This window comes from Pteropus medius, unplaced genomic scaffold (assembly GCF_902729225.1).
Source record: "Pteropus medius unplaced genomic scaffold, Ma_sr-lr_union100, whole genome shotgun sequence".
In the NCBI taxonomy this organism is placed as follows: Eukaryota; Metazoa; Chordata; class Mammalia; order Chiroptera; family Pteropodidae; genus Pteropus; species Pteropus medius.
Window position 1 is genome coordinate 36,835,115 of NW_024344378.1, and position 18,129 is coordinate 36,853,243.

At 37.5% G+C, this 18,129-nt stretch overlaps 1 protein-coding gene across 24 annotated transcripts in view; it reads right to left on the bottom strand.

Annotated features, from left to right (window-relative positions):
• The window catches only part of ANK3 (ankyrin 3), a 563,084-nt gene that overhangs the window by 79,835 nt on the left and 465,120 nt on the right, over positions 1-18,129 (bottom strand). For 13 of the 24 annotated variants that reach the window (XM_039871870.1, XM_039871872.1, XM_039871873.1 and 10 more), the window contains 3 exons: positions 16,117-16,170; positions 9,193-9,316; positions 4,158-4,260 (listed from right to left, as the gene is read on the bottom strand). In XM_039871870.1, coding sequence (XP_039727804.1) covers positions 4,158-4,260; positions 9,193-9,316; positions 16,117-16,170 — 281 coding nt within the window. Of the gene's footprint in view, positions 1-4,157; positions 4,261-7,549; positions 7,562-9,192; positions 9,317-10,650; positions 11,342-16,116; positions 16,171-18,129 lie in introns of those variants that run through there. The other 11 variants (XM_039871871.1, XM_039871875.1, XM_039871879.1 and 8 more) reach the window with 5 other exon arrangements.

Genomic DNA, 18,129 nt, shown 5'->3' on the forward strand with positions numbered 1-18,129 from the left:
GACAGAGTCAAGTCCTTGGGCTCTTTGCTGGCTTTTCTCACACTGTGCAATGCAGATGTTTAGTGTAGTAATGTTAAAGGAGGTGACCTGCAGCCAGATGGCCAGTGACTGCCATTTACCAACTGTGTCCTCTGGGAAGAATTACTTAAGCTGTCTATGCTTCAGTTTTATCTTTTTAATGGAGCCAAGAAATTATCTCATAGAGTTTTTATGACATGTAAATGAGTTAATACTGGTAAAACTCTTAGTATAGTGCCTGGCACATAGTAGGAGCTCAAAATTGGTTGTTTTCACCACTATCGCCACAAGCATCACCACCATATCGCCTGACACTTATGGCAGCTAATGAATAGTACTCTACTGATGTAATGAGGACTGGCTGACCTGGATCATACACAGCAATTACATAAGCCATACCAGACAGTTCCTTTTAATAATTATGTCAGAAGAATTGAAAGAACCAGTCCATTATATTTATATTAGGCAATCAGGCTTCAGTTTAGAGTCATCCCTTTTCTTTCTTACCTTCTATTTGGAAAGGAATGTTTCCAAGCACAGATGTTACTCTAAGAAAACCTGACACACACAAATCTGAGCTGATAAAACAAATACATTAGATGTTCACCAATGGATACAAGAAGAGCCCAGCCAGAGTTGCTTCACATCAGTGGTTCCTAACTAGAGGTGCATCCCAGAATCACCTGTGGAGTTTTAAAAAAGATAGGTGCCCAGGAACCCAGTCCCGGAGATTCTGATTCTGTAGGCATCTTGTTTTCCAAAGAGCCACTGATGATTCCAGTGTGTGCCCCCAGTTAAGAATTCTCACTAGGAATCAGTGGTTTTCAACTCTGGGTGCATCTAAAAATCCCATGACCAGGCCCCACCCAGGCCCACTGAATCAGTAATTGAGCAGTTGTCTTCTTAAAAGTTCTCCAGGTATTCTCATGAGCAGTCAGGGCTGAGAGTCAATGTTTTAAATAAGATCTTCTGACAAATGGAAGACATTATTTATTTACATACAATTTTCAGAAGCATATCTACAGGTGGCTCGATTACAAAGTAAAGCGAAGGTGAAAGAATAGGGAGCTCATGGATAAGCCAATATCATGGTTAAAAAAAGAGTCCACTCTTGATGACTGGGGGAGGAAGGGTGATTAAGTAGTTTACGAACTAATCCTGATTAAGGGCCAGCAGGGAATGGGAATGAGCTCTGGCCTCCACACCCACTTTCAACCAGCACAGGTTCTTAGGAGGATGGGGATGGCTGGCCTGTGTGAATTGTCCTGGGTCTCAACTATACTTTAACGGTGGTTAATGGGCAAGCCGATTAATCAGCAGCAGGATAACAAAGAGGCAGCTTTGTATGGATGAGATCTACTCTTGTTGAAAAAAAGCACACGGAGAGTTAATTTTTATTCATTTTCTGTCTTAACTTATCAAAGAAACTTTAACTAGGCAATGACAGGGCAGTTTTAAATCTGACATTAAGTCATGTGTCATTGCTTTAGGAATTCTAAATATTGAAGACTTCTTGCATGCTTTTAGACGAAATCAATTTTGTGGCAAAACTCCATTTTGAAATTTATAAATATAGATTTAGAGGCATTATAGACATAAGCTAATAATTTTTGTACTTAACTCCAATATAGGTGTGTAAATAAACTTCTAAAGTAAATGTTTCTCAGTAGTCTTATATGGTTAACTAGACTCTTCTCTCTGAAAGCCTCTCTTGAGGAATTTGCCTTTCCTCTCCTATAACAAATGAGACACTAGGGACCGAATAGGTTAATACACTGCTTTTAGAATTTGTTTTCCCCTATCCTCCAAGTTTTTATTTGAAAGGTGTTCATACAAATAAAGTTGAAAAAAAAAAAAACCAGTATAAATAATATCCACATACACCACCTAGATTCAACAATGAACATTTTGCCATAATTGCTCTCTCTCCCCCCTCAGCACATACACTTTATTTATTTTTTGCTGATCCATTAGAAAGTAAATAGCTGACTTTATGACTACTTCATTCCTAAAAACTTCAGCATGTAAACCCCTGGAGTAGAGATATCCCCCTGTATAGTTTCAATACTGTTATCACTACTTAGAAAATTAACAACAGTTTCCTAAGAGTACAGCCAGTACATTTGAAAATGTCCTCAATTATCCCTATGCCTTTCATATTTTTTCAAATTTCCGGTGAATTTATCATGAAGTTATGTCGCCAGGAGTAGGGTTATATATGCTCATGAAACATGTCATTCCATAAAGCATGCTTGTCAGACCATGGGATTCTCTGTGGGCACTGAAGAAACTTCTTGCTTCTGTAGTTATCGACTTAAGATTTCTTTGTAAAGGTTTCAAGATGTCTTAAGCTCTCTTTTCCTCTGTCATGTCTATAGAAGTGTTGTGACATCCACGGCGGTGCTTTTTGAAATTGAAGCAGCAATAAACTGAACAAAAGAACATCAGTTTTACCTCAGAATTTCTCTACCCTTTATTTCTGTTCACAAATCCTCTGTTCTGAATAAATGCCGTCCCTCCATTCTACTTGAGTATGCAGATCTTGGTAGGAGTTAACAGGTAATGGTGTCTGTAGTGTTGTAGCATTGCAAACATTTATAGTTTACTTTAAAGAAAATGTGAAGAAATTGAGAGGTACTGTAACTATGGCAGTAATGATGGTGGTGGTAGAGGTGGAAGTGATGATGGCAGTGATGGTGAGTCGTGGTGGTGGCATTTCCAAGTTCAGGTCCTCGCCCCAAAGTTAGTATATAATCAGAAATATAAACCATAATTAGCTTCAATCAATAATTTGCTATTTCATTATAGAGCGAGGCACATGTTCTACATAAGAGCAAAATGTCATGGATACCCAAGGAATCTCTTTTCACCTGCAATTTTATAAGTTTTGTGGGTTTTCTTAGGGCATAGGAAAAAACGCATTTTTATACTCATGTTATTGACATATCCACGATGTCTCATTTCAATTGGGAATACGAAGAGATTAGAATTATCTGTGTAGGATAATGACCACAGCCAATCAAGCAGAGAGTTCCTCAGAAAATCTCAACCAATACCTGGGCAACACCTTATTTCCAAGAGCTTAGCTTCAATATATGAGACAAGTGATTTCTCTCATAACATCCACTTAAACCACGACATGCTATGGCACCTATAAGCATTCCACAAAGGTTGCTTTTGTCTGACCAAACACTGAATAGTCACTGTAGTCACCTCTATGAAGCCTGCTTGCTAAGAATGTTCTAGAGAATGTAAAGTAATAAAATATTTATCATAGGTCCTTGTGAAGTACAATGTATATCTGTATGTCTGGAAATCAGCATCTCCATATATGAGTCCCAAAGGTCTGTCTGCTGCTTAATCTGTAACTTAGTGATAATACATGACTTATCACTTATTCATCTGCTCCTTCATTGTGCTATGAATAAATAACTCCAGCATGATCTCACCAATCACATTGTTGAACTATTATAAGTTTTATGTCCAAATAGTTTCATTCATCATCAACTCATGACTACAGATTCAAAACCAGGTATTGTGTGTATCTAGAATAAGACACCATCCTGAGCCCACATGCAGTAGGACAATGATGCTGGGAATTATTACATTAAACCACTATCTATTTGACCACAACTATTGGAAGAAAGAAATTGTACAAACGCCAAATGAATCTAGGATTGATTCTGGTAAAAATCAAAATATCATTACATCTTGAGAAGGCCCATTACGGGCAACTTTGAAAATAAGGGATCAAATACATGACCAATCTAATCTTTAACTATTTGCTAAAAACAATGGTAGCAAATTGCAACATGCATACATAGTTTGTTTAGCGTAATCAATAAACATGTGGATATCGGCAACTTTAGCCACCAATTATTAACTCTTTTTTAAAAAAAATTAAAATAGATTTGACCTAGAAATGAGAAAGATATCCACTCTTTCCTGAGTTTCTCTCTGTGGGATTTTAAGGACTCACCTGCAGAAGAGAGAGGTATCTTTAACTGGCAGTATGGGAAGATTTACAAATGCAAAATCAAAAATGCAGAAATACAGGTTTTGTTATGGGACAAAAAATTTGATTCAAACATACAAATGAAAGTTAAACAATCAAAGAATATTTTCAAAGGAATGTATACCTGCTCTTTGGATGGCACGAGGAGTTCTTCAATCATCATGCTGTCCCGGGCATAGGAGCTTCTGTTCAAGGTGTAAGACCTATCCGAACTGAAGGAGCGGAGGCTGTTGTATTTACAGTTAACCATTCAAGAGTGGTAGATGATGATGAGATGAATAAAAGAAAATTAATGCATGCAAGTTTAAGAACAGGCAAGATGGCTAAAAATATCAACAAAAGTTGTTCTTGGAAAGACACTGTCAAAAGTAAAATCCCTTATATCTGAGGGTATCTCTTAAGCTTAGACAATCTCATGATCAAGTTTTGTTTCAAATTAGGCCAATTGGTGTTAATCTGTGAGAAGATGAAAGGCATGAAAACTTTGGATGTTTCATTGTGACAGTAGAACCAACATTACAATTGAGAAGAACGAGATGACTCTAGATAATTTGATAATTTGAGATTTTTTTTTCCTATGGTAAGACCTTATGTTAGGGTCTCCTCTCTCATCCATATTCAGCATGCACTATTGAATGGAATTATGTGTGCTATAAATGATTTATATGTCTTTGGGAACTAGATAGGGGTTTGACTTATGAGAGCTTTATAGTTGCTACTCATGATCTTTATCTTCTTTGCTATCTTTCTGGCCTTGAAAAATTCAAATTCTGTGTGTGGGTATTTTGACTTTCCTTGCTCTATTATTTTCTTCTTTGCTCCTTTTACTCTTCTCCTTTCCAGTCACTCTCAAATCCTCTACGCAGCCTCTGAACTTCCTAGATTATGAGCTTCCTTCTATCCTGAAGTGCCACTCACCACACTGACCTCCAAACTAAAAACCAATAAAGGTTGAGGGGTAGGCGAAATGGGTGAAAGTGGTCAAAAGGTACAAAATTCCACTTATAAAATAAATAAGTCCTGGGCACGTAATGTACTGCATGAAGACTACAGCTAATAATATTGTATTGTATATTTGAAAGTTGTTAAGAGAGTAGATCTTAAAAGTTCATTACGAGAAAAAAAAACTGTCACCGTGTGCAATGACGGATGTTAACTAGACTTACTGTGATGATCATTTCGCAGCATATACATATACCGAATCATTATGTTGTACATTTGAAATGAATATAATGTTATTGGCCAATTATATCTCGATTAAAAAAAAAGCAATAGAGTAAGGGACCCTGGTAACTCTGCACATATCCACATAGGACATGCAGGCTGATAGGGACTGCAGCTAATCTGAGCCTTGGTAGAACACTTTGTGATCCTCCGGGAACACAGAGGATGGAGGCTTATGAGGAGCAGCTTCAGGCCATCTCCTCCTTATCTCCCTATCTCACCTGTCATGGTAGGCTGTTATAAGGCAGCTTTTCATTGCCTCCTGAGGCTTCCTGCCCTGTTCTCCTTGGAATAGAGATGCAGAATACGAAACCGCTTAGCTGCAGTCTAGAATTGGCTCCTAAGTAATGGGGCATCCCACAGCTAGTGTGACAGACATACAGTCCTTTTTGTTTTGGTGTCATATTTTTTGTTATGGGGTACAAGAACCATGAGAAGTTGGCATCTGTAACTGCCTATGTAAGTAATAAATTGTCTGAATCTAAATGTTTCATGCTGCTTGAATCTTTACCAGTAGACTCAGTCAGAATTTGACCTTGGCCTTGTGTGTGCTTGACAGAGAAAAAAAGCAAAGAGGTACATAAGGAATGATTCCTGGCTTTGCACAAAATGATTGATTTTCCCTTCTGTACTTACTAAAGATTACTCCAAAGTGGGTATTTTTATGCCAATTTACAGAGGCCCCTGAATTACGGATGTTATTCTAAGTGTCTATGCAAATGGGTAGGTACATTTTTCTAGAATTAGATAGCCTTAGCTTTTACCAGAATCTTCGGGTGATCTCTGGCACCCAAATAACTATTATTCTATAGAGTCATTAGTGCATTCAGTGACTATTATGAGCTAGTAGCAATATTAGAAATGGGATGGGGGGAATGCAAGCATTATCCCTGCATAGAGGAGTTCACCTAGTAAACCACATGACTCTGGCAACGTACAGAGTCGGGCCTTCTGTGTCCAATCATACGACCCTTAACTCTTCCTTTTTCTCTTCCCTGCTTTAGTTGCAAACATTTCTGTTTTTCCTGTTTCTAGCTCCTTTATCTTCTCTCGAATACATATAAGCTTCCTAAAAAAGCAGGAATTCTCTTTCTACTCTCTAACTCAACACTGTCCAACATAACTTTTTGCGATGATGGACGTGTTCTAAATTTGCATTGTCCAAAACAGTGACCACTGGTTGCATGTGGCTCCTGAGCACCTGAAGTGTGGCTTGTGACTGCAGGGCTGAATTTTTAATCTTATTTAATTTTAACTGGTTTTAATCTAAATGGCCATGTCACTAGTGGCTATATACTATTAGGCAGTGCAACTTCCAAGTACTCATAGCAGGGTTCTGTTATGCCCCACAGATGTGATCTGAGACACTGGGAAGTTACACGCTCTACATCAGACATTCATTTCTTTAAGTTATGGTTCCTATGGTGTATATTAATGGTGGTGGTACGTGAGAATAGTTTATTGCATATGTGGACGAATACTTGTAAAAGTTTAAAGACTAATTACATATTCATTTTAATTTCGGTTTTTAAATATATCTAAGATTTGTTGATACTTTTTAAACATCCCCTCTTTCTTTCAACTTACATATGAGAGCCAGCTACAGAACAGAGCCCAGAATTGGGATCTATCGACTGGAAGGCCTCAAGATGTCTGCGTTTTACATGTCTAATGTTCTTATTCCTGACTGTTTCAGACCAACTTATATTAGACAGATGGAGCCAATTAAATCCATCGAGCTTTACTCTGAATCCTTAATACATTGAAGTAATTTCAGCTACTAAAATTAGACATTATTTGCATGGGGATCTGGAAAGCATTAAATTGTTTTTAACTAAGGTCAATTATATTATTTGTAGCCATCATTATACCCTAAGTGTTAAATACAGGAAGTGTTAGAAAACCACACGCCTCAGAATTCTGAAATTATACTAATGTACCTAGCACAACTCAAATAAAACAGCAACCAGCCAACAAACAGCCCTTCAAAACCTTTTCTTTTAAGTCCGATGAAATCTCTCCAGTTACTTCATGCACTATACAAACTTTGTTAAGGGAAATAAATTCCTTAAGTATTCAGTCAATTTTGCATAATTAACATTTCTTATCATACGTTTAGTTACTTGCTAATTTCCTTGGAATCACAAAACTGATTTTCTAAAGCTGAACAGAAAAAAAAAGCACATCGCAGCACATCACAGCACATCACATCACAATGCTGAAGAAAATAAAAATGAGAAAATGAGTCAGGGAAAGGCAGAGAAACACTGTAAAAGTGCCATATCTTCTTACCTGATCTTGGGACTATTTTAAAGTATTTTTAGAAAAAAACAGAAGTAGAAAGCAAAAAGAATCAGACAAGGGAAAAAAGAAAAATAATGTTATGGTTGAATGAATTACACATTTAATGTATTCCTCTTTAAATGTTACACTCAGAATATCATACTTGGCAATACTCTAACGATACTTTAAAAATATATTGGCATTATAGGTTTTTTTTATATTTGTCTCTGAGCATAACATGAGTTGCCAATGTAAAAAAAATGAGTTACATATAACAGCAACAAATAATAATAATGGTGCAATCAAAACCAGTAGTGTGAAAGCCTTAGAACTGTCTTGGGAAAAAATTATGAGACAATATTCTGGTTTCCTCTCTCACTGGATGTCAGCTGCTACAATTTTCTATATACAAATGGCTAATTCACAAAATGTTCTCTTTTATATATTATCTGAGAAGAGAATCGGCTAGTTATTGGATTATGAAATCTATTAAATCTCTAAATAGAATTTTCCCTTGAGATCCTTTAAAATTCTGCATGTTTTTAGTTATAACTTTTGCTATCTGTGATTATCTAAACATTATATATTTTTAAAAAGTTATTTTTTCCTTATTAATGACATCCACTACAATAAGATTTTAAGGGCTTTCATAAATATATTTATAAAGCAAAAATTCTACTAAGTACATGAGGTTCCAAACTCTATTGAAAAAAGACTAACTCGAAGAAAAATCAGTTCAGTATCTAAACTGGCCACATCAAGGACACAGAATAAACTCCCTGGTTTACTTTGTGGGAAGTGCAATTTACTGTTAGACAATGAAACTTTTTACAACAGATATTTAAACTATAGGAAAATGTCCCTAGGGCTCTGGCTTAGGTGGTTTAATTATTAGCTTTAAAATAACTTCACTGTCAGCAAACAAGCTGTTAATCCAACCAGAGAAAAGAAGTCCCCAAATTCCCGACAGGGTCCTATTTCAAATGCTGTCAGAAAAGTTTGAGCCAAGGTTTTCCCCATACAAAAGTTTTAAACTTCAGTTTTAAGGAATGAATTTGCCACCTTTCCTATTTGTGACTCTTGTCACAGATAAGTTCATCGTTAGACTCCTAACATCCCTTGTAAACAAACTAATGGCAGAGTTTTACAAGAGATAGTCAAACCCTTGGTAGACAATTCTAATAAACAATATGTAATTTTTTTAAAACAAAAATTCCCTTTTAAGTTTCAATCATGAATTATTCTTTCAGTAATGAGAAGAGAATAGTGAACAATTAATACAAACATTTCTTACTTATTGGAAAATAAGATTTTCCTTTCAACAAAGAACAAAATTTAATTTTGAAGCATTTAACCCAGATAGGTTCTCCCAGTTTTGCCAGTGAGAACTTTTGCTACTATGCTTGAAGCATGACCGCAAAATAGGGAAAAAAGAACAAATGATTAACATGGTCAATCACATAAAATTAGGACTGAAAACCACAAAAGAAAATAGCAGAGCATGTATACTAGAGTTGACAACATTTCACCAAATTCACATCCTCATCCAAAGAGCACATTTGGGGATGATGCGAAAAATGAAAATGATTTTGGTTTATGATAAATCATGGTTGTTTTAAATTAACAATGAAAAAATAAGAACAATAAAATACCTGGCAGAACGGGCCCCGAGACTGAAGCCCATGTAGCCCTCGGCAGGCAGAGAATCATCGCCCAGTTCCTTAAGGTCCTGTGGCCCGAGATACTTGTCAGTGTCCCCTGTCATTGCATCTTCACCTGCGGATGTACAGCAAGCCAAAATCAGAAGCTTTCCTTTTGAAAATGTGTCCGCTGTGGAGAAACCCGCTCCTCTGGTCATCAGCAAATCACCCATTCTCTCATATTCATCTTCTCCTATCCCTTGGATAATATTTGTTGACTGCCATTTAGCAGGAAAAAGTATAGGCAGAGGTTAGTTCATAATTTCAAGAGTGAATTTAAGTAGCAGGAAGAGCTCTTGGTGTTAAGTACCAATTTTAAAACATTTTTCCATCTCCTTTCTCTCCCTCAAGCCCCAGCTGACCAGAAAAAAGGATCTTTTATACCAGTTTTCTACACCTCACCATGATGAGTGCAGCTTGTTTGAATGGATGTTGATTGCAAACAAAACAAAACAAAACAAAACAAAACAAAACAAAACAAAACAAACAAAACAAAACGCTACTATCTCTTCTTTACCATTCTGGAAATTATATGGGGGAAGGGAACAGACTTTCATTTAAATAGTTTCTCACACACAGAATTTCAGTTTGGGTCTTATGTAAGAAACTAGCCAGTTATTTAATCTGAATTGTAACTGTTCAGTTGGAGAAACGTTAAAACACATCAACTTTCAACTGTTTCTAAGCCTATCACATTAACAACTCAGTCAAGCTGCCCCAGTGCTTGCACCCTACTTGGAAATCAGCTCTACCTTCTATAGAGATCAAATGGTGGGTTTTGGCAGTTTGAAAAAAGGGCCATATAAATTGCTCTTTACCCATCAATACAAAGAGTTAATCACGTAAAATACTTTTACTAGCTACATGTGCATAACATGACCTCACACGGAAAAACCACATTCCAAGAGTGACAGGGCTGGTTTTCCAGATGCCTTTTGCCCTCTGGGACAGTTCCCATCCTTCGCAAAACGTAGCATGGGCTATAGAAAAGTTTCTTCTGCAAACAGGCAAACTCTGTCTCCTTTTAATGACTCTCATTCTCTTTCTGGACATAAGCTTAGCTGGCTGAGAGAGATTTCAAAAGTGTGTACGTTATGTTTTCTCAAAGGTAAGTGATTCATCCGCCTCAGCTATATTTTCCAATTCCTTTCTCAGTACCGTTTATAATTTCCATTCATTTAAACTCAGGAAACCACAAGAGCTCAGCTTTTAAACTAGCAATCAAATCTAAAAATACACTGTCAACTACTGTTTTTTGCAAATGTAAAAACTAAACAGATCAACTTTCTACTGTGACCCAGTATCCAGAGATTATTTTAAGTAACTATTTACAGCTGGGCCATTTGCACATTCACCACACATGAGACAAAAAACAGCACACACCAAGTACAACTTAAAGAAAGATCTTACTCTGCGGTAAAGCCATTTCCACCAGGCTAGGCGGATCAGATGCTTTCCTGATGTTTCCAGGAATTCTTTAACCAGCGATTTAGAATCTACCTCCAAATCAGACCAAACAAACCAATCCCTGGCTTTTATCCACCGTCTTCACCACTACCACCGAGTTCCTCTCAGTATCTTCGTCTCCTCGTAGGCAATTGAGGAATTACACATCTTTTCCTACTCATCAGAGTTCAAAGAGTTTCAATATTTCAGAGAGAGAAAAAAAAGGAACAAAACTTGGCCACTCTTAATTGAGATGAAGATCCTTTTGATCACTCCGCAGACATCCTTTTAAAGCTCCTTCTGATTGGATTAGAAACTCCTCTGGCAAGCCTCTAGCAGGACCCAATGGTGACATAAATGCAAGCCCTGGAGTTATTTGTATGTAAATATGAGGGCTGCTTGAGTGTAGACTTTCGGTAATTTGATACCAGTGCTCAGTGCCTAACCGGGTAACCGAGACAGCTTGGAATCCAGGGAGAGCGAGCGAGTGAGCTAGCGAGCAAGCGAGGTGCTGCATTTAATTAGGAGGTGACTCTTCTCCAACATGAATGAAGAGCCGGCCAATCCAGGTAGAGGAAAAACAGGAGAAGAAAACAAAGAAGTGGCTTAGGCGGGGAGTAGCAGGGAGCTCCAGGCAAACTTTCAACTTTGTTCTCAGCTGGGAACACCCTGAGCTGGAGCCTCGGTTATTTATGGTCCCTGTCAGGTGGAAGGAGGGAGAAAAAAGAGAGGGAGGGCCTGCCCTTGAGTTGAGGTTGTGAAAATGTGGGGCAGAGAGAAGCAGCAGTGATTTCTACAACTCTCCAAGAAGTTCCTGCGAATGCACTTACTCATCACCACTGCCTTTTATCAAGAATTTGAAGAAAAGAGCAGAAGAGAGATAAGCTAGAAAAAGCGAGTAGATGGTCTGCCTTATTTTTGGCTCAACTCTTTCATGTTTTTCAATACATATTTTAATACAAAGGAGCAAACTGGTTCTCCCTTCTTGAGCGGTCCCTGGAGAGAGAAGCAGAGAGAGAATTGCTCTCGGCTGGAGGGGTCTTGGCTGCAATGGGTAGGAAGCGGCATGGAGGAGGTCCTTCTGCAACTATACTGCGTTGTTTCCCTCTTTCTGGGACCCCTGGCCTCCCTTCTCAGCTGCTCCACCCTGTTTATGTTGGCCCAGGAGAAAAAAGCTAAGCAGGGGACTTCTGCATCCTCCATCTTTGTACGAGTACGATGAGAGGCAATTTCAATTGCTTTTTCTCAGAATAGCTGGAGACTCAGGCTAGAAAGTAAAGGATGTGAAACCATCTTGCTGAAGTAAGTGATTTGTAGCACTTTCTCATGATAATGCAACTATCTCTTGGATTGTTACCTAAATATACAGAAATCTGAATTTGCAGAATTGATGAAGTGGGAAATATTTGTTTTTCCTGGATAAGTACATAAATAAATGAATAAATGGCTCATCTACTATTAAGACGAAATGATGTTTTAATTTGACTAGCCTGGCTGTAATTAACATTGTAAATATGCAGAAATAGAAGGGAAGCCATTTATAATACTTGGTACATATTGAAAAATATTACCAAGCCAAAGAATAATTTCCAAACCCGTAAAGAAAGGAAGGGAAAGCCATGGTTAAAATGGAGGAAACATCTAAACATTAATCTGTGTTCCAAAACTGCGCTTAAAATCCAAAATACTCAGCAAAGCCTTATTCAATGACTGTCACTCATGCTTCCTCACAGGTATTGCAATGAAAAGCGTCTGCCCTTTTGACTACTTGGCCAGCCTCTCCCTGGCCACTCCTCCACACCCACCCTGGCCCCTCTGTTATACAGAAGCATTTCAGTCCCTAGAATCACGAAAGTCTTTAGACTTTGAACCATTACATAGGGTACAGTCTCTTGATGGAACCTTCACCTCTCTTCTTCACCTGAGAAATTTCTCCAGTCTTTGACTCTAGAACTCCTCCCATCCTCACCATCTTAAATGAGGTGACTCTCACAGGAGATTCCCTTATCAGAGTAGATTACCATTAGAAACATCTGTTTGGGTCTCTCCTCCTGGATGGTGAGATCCTCTAGATTAGAAACCAAATTTTTCCTTGGCCTGGCATATTGTAAGTGCCCCACAAATATTTTTGGAATTCATGACTGCTTTTATTAAAGAGGTTGGTTATTTTCTCATCTGCATGCCACAGCAACTTAGCACTCTTTTGGTATGTCAAGCCTGATGACTGGTATACAGTCAAACGTAAATAAAATTTTCATTGTTTTGTCCATCCTTCTTAGACTTTGGGAATGATCATTGTGAAACCAAAAGAAGCCTGGGGTGGGGGTGGAAGTGGAAGCTGTCAATAACATTTGGTCAAAGATTGAGTAAAATAGCCTTATGACATTAAGTAATTATGTGTTCACCATTTTAAAAGAGTGAAAACCGTTCTTAAAAGGTATGGAATTTAAGACAATGGTATTATTTTAATGCAGTTTTGCATAGTAGATGCTCTGGATTCAAATCCCAAGTTCCATCATTTACTGATTTGGTGACCTTTGGAACATTCTTTACTCTGAGTCGCAGTTTCAACTCCTACAAAACTGAGAAAGAAACTCTGCCTCTATCCTAAGACTTCTGCCAGGGGGCAGGGGGTAGCGGCGTGGGGAGAGGATTAAATGAAAAAAACGCACAAAGTAAGGGTTTATAAGCACTAATTGTTACTATTATTCTGTAACAGAGCTTTGTCTAGTTTCCGAGCATTTGAAAGTATGAACTCATAGAGTTAGCATTTAAAATTGCTACTATTTATACCCACAAGGGCAAAATTCAACAATAGCAGCAACTTGTCCCTGTTCTCTTTTGCCTAACACAGGGCCTGGCTCATTATAGGCACTCAACAAATATTTTTTGAATGAATGAATGAACAATAATAACAAAATTAACTCACTTTCCTTTCAATAAATAACATATTCTATAATTATTGTATGGTACTACACACTACTGGACCAAAAATTAGAGAAGAATGACGTGAACTGTACTGAGTGACTTATTAACTGCCTGTAATACATTCCGCAACCCCCAAAATATTCTGATTAGTGGCAGGCAGCTTCTGACCAACACTTCTTATAAGTGTGTACAAGCCAACACAAGGCAATTTGATTAATGGACAGCACTTATACAGCATCAGATGTACCTGGTTTATTTGTTTTTAAACCAAGAACCACAATTTCCCACTTACTAAGAGTACTTATGTAGGTTTGTTTCCTAGAAGTGTTAGGTATAGTGGCTTGATTCTTGAACAATAACATGCAGAAGTCATTTGGCATGACTTCTGAGTCTGAGTTAAAAGAAAACTTGCAGTTTCTGCTTAAGTCTACTGGAACACTTGTTCGGGGTAAGCCGGTCCCAGTGTAAGAAATTTGACTATCCTGAGACTACCATGCTTGTAAAGAAGCTCAAGGTAGCTATATGGAGAGACAGCACAGAGAGACAGAGATGCTCAGCCAACCCTCTGCTGTTTCAGTTATCTTAGCTAGGTGATAGACTTTTGAATGAAGACATTATATGGAACATTCTGCCATGTAACTCTCACCTTAGCTGCTGACTGTAATCTCATAAAAGATCTCTAGAACCCAGCTGAGCTCAGTTAACTCACACAACCACGGGAGATAATAAATTAAACCACTGAGTTCAGAGATGAGTTGTTACACTGTGATAATTAGTAGACACGAGAAGATCCAAAGGTAAGCCAAAGAGATCACACACTGGTCACTTAATGCATCCATAATAAATTAGAATTAGCTCCGAAGTGCATTATATGATTAGCAGGGACAAAGTCCAGGAGAAGTACACTGGTAAATGCCACGAGAGGAGTCCTGGCCTGTTTAGTACTGATTTTATGTCTTTCAAATTTGAAGCATTGGTGCTCATATTGTTAATCCATTTCTGACAATAAAATACCAGAGGCTGGAAAATGTTTAAACAAGAAAATAAAACACCCCAAATCTACCTTGATCCCATCATTAAACAAACAACAAAAGCTATTCAGAGATGTTTCACTTCAATGTCCTAGCTATCTCTTCTTCCTAGTACTCCTGTCATGATTAGGTTAAGAGAAGAGGTTTCTAGTACCACAATCAACCTTTCAAAGATTCATACACTTTGTCTACTAGGAAATAATACAAAATAGAATCAGGGACCAGGAGAGAAGGAAAGATAATACGTATATTAAATGATTATCACGACTGTGACCTTCATTCTTTTTAGCTTCCGAGTCAGTGGCCCAGTGTCAGTACCTGGAATATACCTAACCCAATTTCATTGCAATCTTTTGTTATGCCCGCTAATGATCTTTCTCATGCTGAATAAAGGAAACAGTTCTTGGCTTAACAGTTAAAAGTATTTTCATGCCTTAGAAGTTTTTTTCTCCCTTTCTTTCTTTCTTTTTTTGCAAGGAATTTTCTTCTACTCTTTTCCCCCTTAAGACCATCACCAAGGAATACTTTTGTTGCATTTCCAGGGGTTGAAAGTTGTTTTCTCAGCTGGATGGAGATCAGAATCATACAGAAAGTTCCTTAAGATAACTATACAAAATTATATTGTCAGAAACTTTGCTTATTTTCTCTGATGTGAAACGCAGAATCTCTCAAAGTATTTTGTAACATTATAAAGTTGAAATCAATAGTATAAAACACCTTAAATGATTTAACAGTAGAGACCCTCCAAATTACATGGGATTTTTAAAAAGCATGATTAGAATGAATAAAGAATAGTTTATATACTCTAGTGACTTATTAGGAGTTGATTTCTTAATAGAACACAGCAAATAGTTTTATAGGTAAGCAGTCAATGATCAGAATTTAGAAGATTTAAATTTACTGTGCTTGTTCTGAAAAAAGTGATTCTTTTGATCATCACATAGTGAAGAGAAGGAATGAAAACTATTGGGGGAAAATATCCTTTAACTATTTCTTGTCTACATTATAGAACAGTAGAATGAGATCACATCAACACGGATATTTACTGAGCATTTATTATGTTCTAGGCACTGATTGGTGTCTTATGAGTATTATATAATTCTCGCAATAACATTATAAAATAGAATTCTTGTCTCTATTTCAAGATAAAGAAAACCCAGTTCACACTGGTGGAGTAAGATCACTTAGAATATGGGGAAAATCAAATGTGAAATTAGTCGGTTTGACTACAGGGTTCTGCTTTTAACTACTGCAATGTGCTATGCTATTGAACAAATACTATAAGAAATTGGTAACCAAAATGTAAGCTCTGTGAGGGCAGGGATTTTTGTGTGTTTGGTTCCACATTTAGTGCCCAGAACTGTGCTTGGCACATAATAAGTGCTCGATAAATGTGTGCAACGGAAGTGCAGTGATTGCCTTTGGAGGTGGCAACTATGTTACTGGAGCGAGGAGAAGGAGGGTGACTTACTTTTCACCGTAAACTCTCGTACCTTGGGAATTTTATACCATGTGCATCTATCACCTATTCAAAAAATGAATAAAATTAAAACAAAACAAAACACAGGGACTGCAGATAAGTCATTTAGGCTGTGTGTTCCATACACTTGAAAAGAAATTTTGATATATACAGGTCTACTAGGTAGATATTAAGAAGTATATGTGCACCAACAGATATCTGGCAAACATAGAGAGGAAACCCAATATTTTACAATATTCGACCTTACTTGCTTCTTGAGATGAAGCAAGAAAAGAATAAGGCAGGAAGAAGGAGATGCATGGTATTAATGTGGTACTTCTGGTAGCTTCTAAAGCAGTGGTTCTCAATCTTGACCTCTATGCTGCATTAGAATCACCTGGAAATTCGTATTTCTAACAAATTCCCAAGTGAATCTGATGCTGCTGGTCCAGGGATCACACTTTGATAACCAGTGGTCTAAAAGATCTTCCAAATTAATAATAGCTATCTAATGGCAGTACTGAGTATCTATTTTCCTGGTAGGAATTGCTAGAATAATTAAAACATCATCTTCAGCAACTGAATTCAGTGAATCGAGTGCAGCGTTTCTCAACTTTCAATATCTATCTATCTATGTATATCTCTATCTGTAATATATGTATATTTACACATGACATATATTATATTATCATGTTATATATTATATAATATATGTGTCATATAGTGTACATATATATCTATAATATATATATATCTGTATCACCCAGAGACCTTGTCAAAATGCAGAAGCTGATTCTACAGGTATAGAGTAGATCCTGAGATCCTGCATGTATAACAAACTTCCAGGTGACTGCAAACCACACGTTGAGTAGCAAGATAGTAGAGCAATGCACTGAGACGTCTGTTATGAATAAAGCCAACTACTGCCTTTGAAGCATTTAGTCTCCATTAAAGAAGACAAGGGCACAAATAATAATACATTGTCCTACTACTCCTGCTGGCTACGGTTTTAGTGCCTTGCATGTGCTAGACACTGTGCTAAGTGAGCACTTTATATGCATGGCTCGTTTAATCCTCAACCCTCTGAAGCAAGTACTATTACTGTCCTTTTATAGATGAAGAAACAGATTCAGAGAGGTTCAATTATTTTTCAGAACTCACAGATCTAGTAAGTGGTAGAATCTAGATTAGAACCCACACAGTCAGGTTGCAGAATTCGAGTTCTTAACCACCACACCGCAATGACAGGAGATGTACAATAGAAATTACAAAGCATTACACGAGCTCAAAGGAAGAAGACATCACATTTGATTGAGTAGATGTGGTAGATGTTGAATGGAGGGTGTGTGAGTAAAGATAATAGAAAGAAGAAAAAAATGGGAAGTTGGCCATTCCCAGCCAGAGAATGAAGCATGAGAGGGAAAGAATGAGAACGCTCCCAGGACGGCAAGCAGGCAGTTTCACTGGAGTGATAGGCAACCGAGTTGTGAGAAATGGGCTGGGGCTGGTTAGGTCATATTTTTAGGGCCCTTGAATTTGGATTATGTAATAACATTTGGCATCCACTTGACAAGCAACATATATTCATCAGTTGGTGGAAATGCAATTCTGTGTTCACCTACATTTTTTTTTAACTGAAAACCCAAACTCTCAAAGCTCTCCCTCTTCCTCTTGTGTTCTGCTCCCTAATTCTCTTCCTATAGCAGGAAGCAGGATAGACAGTTGTATCCACCTGATAAACAAAAGGGCGACTGCCATTTACTGAGCACCTACTATTTGCCTGTCACTGTTCTAAATGGCTCCTGTATTTTATTTCTTTTCATCCTCACGGCAACCCCATGTGGTATTAACCCCGTTAGAAATGAGACAGATAAGACTCAGCACATTTTATTTTTTGAAGGTTCAAATGAGGGAAATAAAAATACAAATAACATTGAAGAGGATATATTCTCTATCAATTCAAAATCTTAATAAAAAGATGTTTATCTCCCTTAATGTTTAGACAATAGATATTCAGCATCGAGA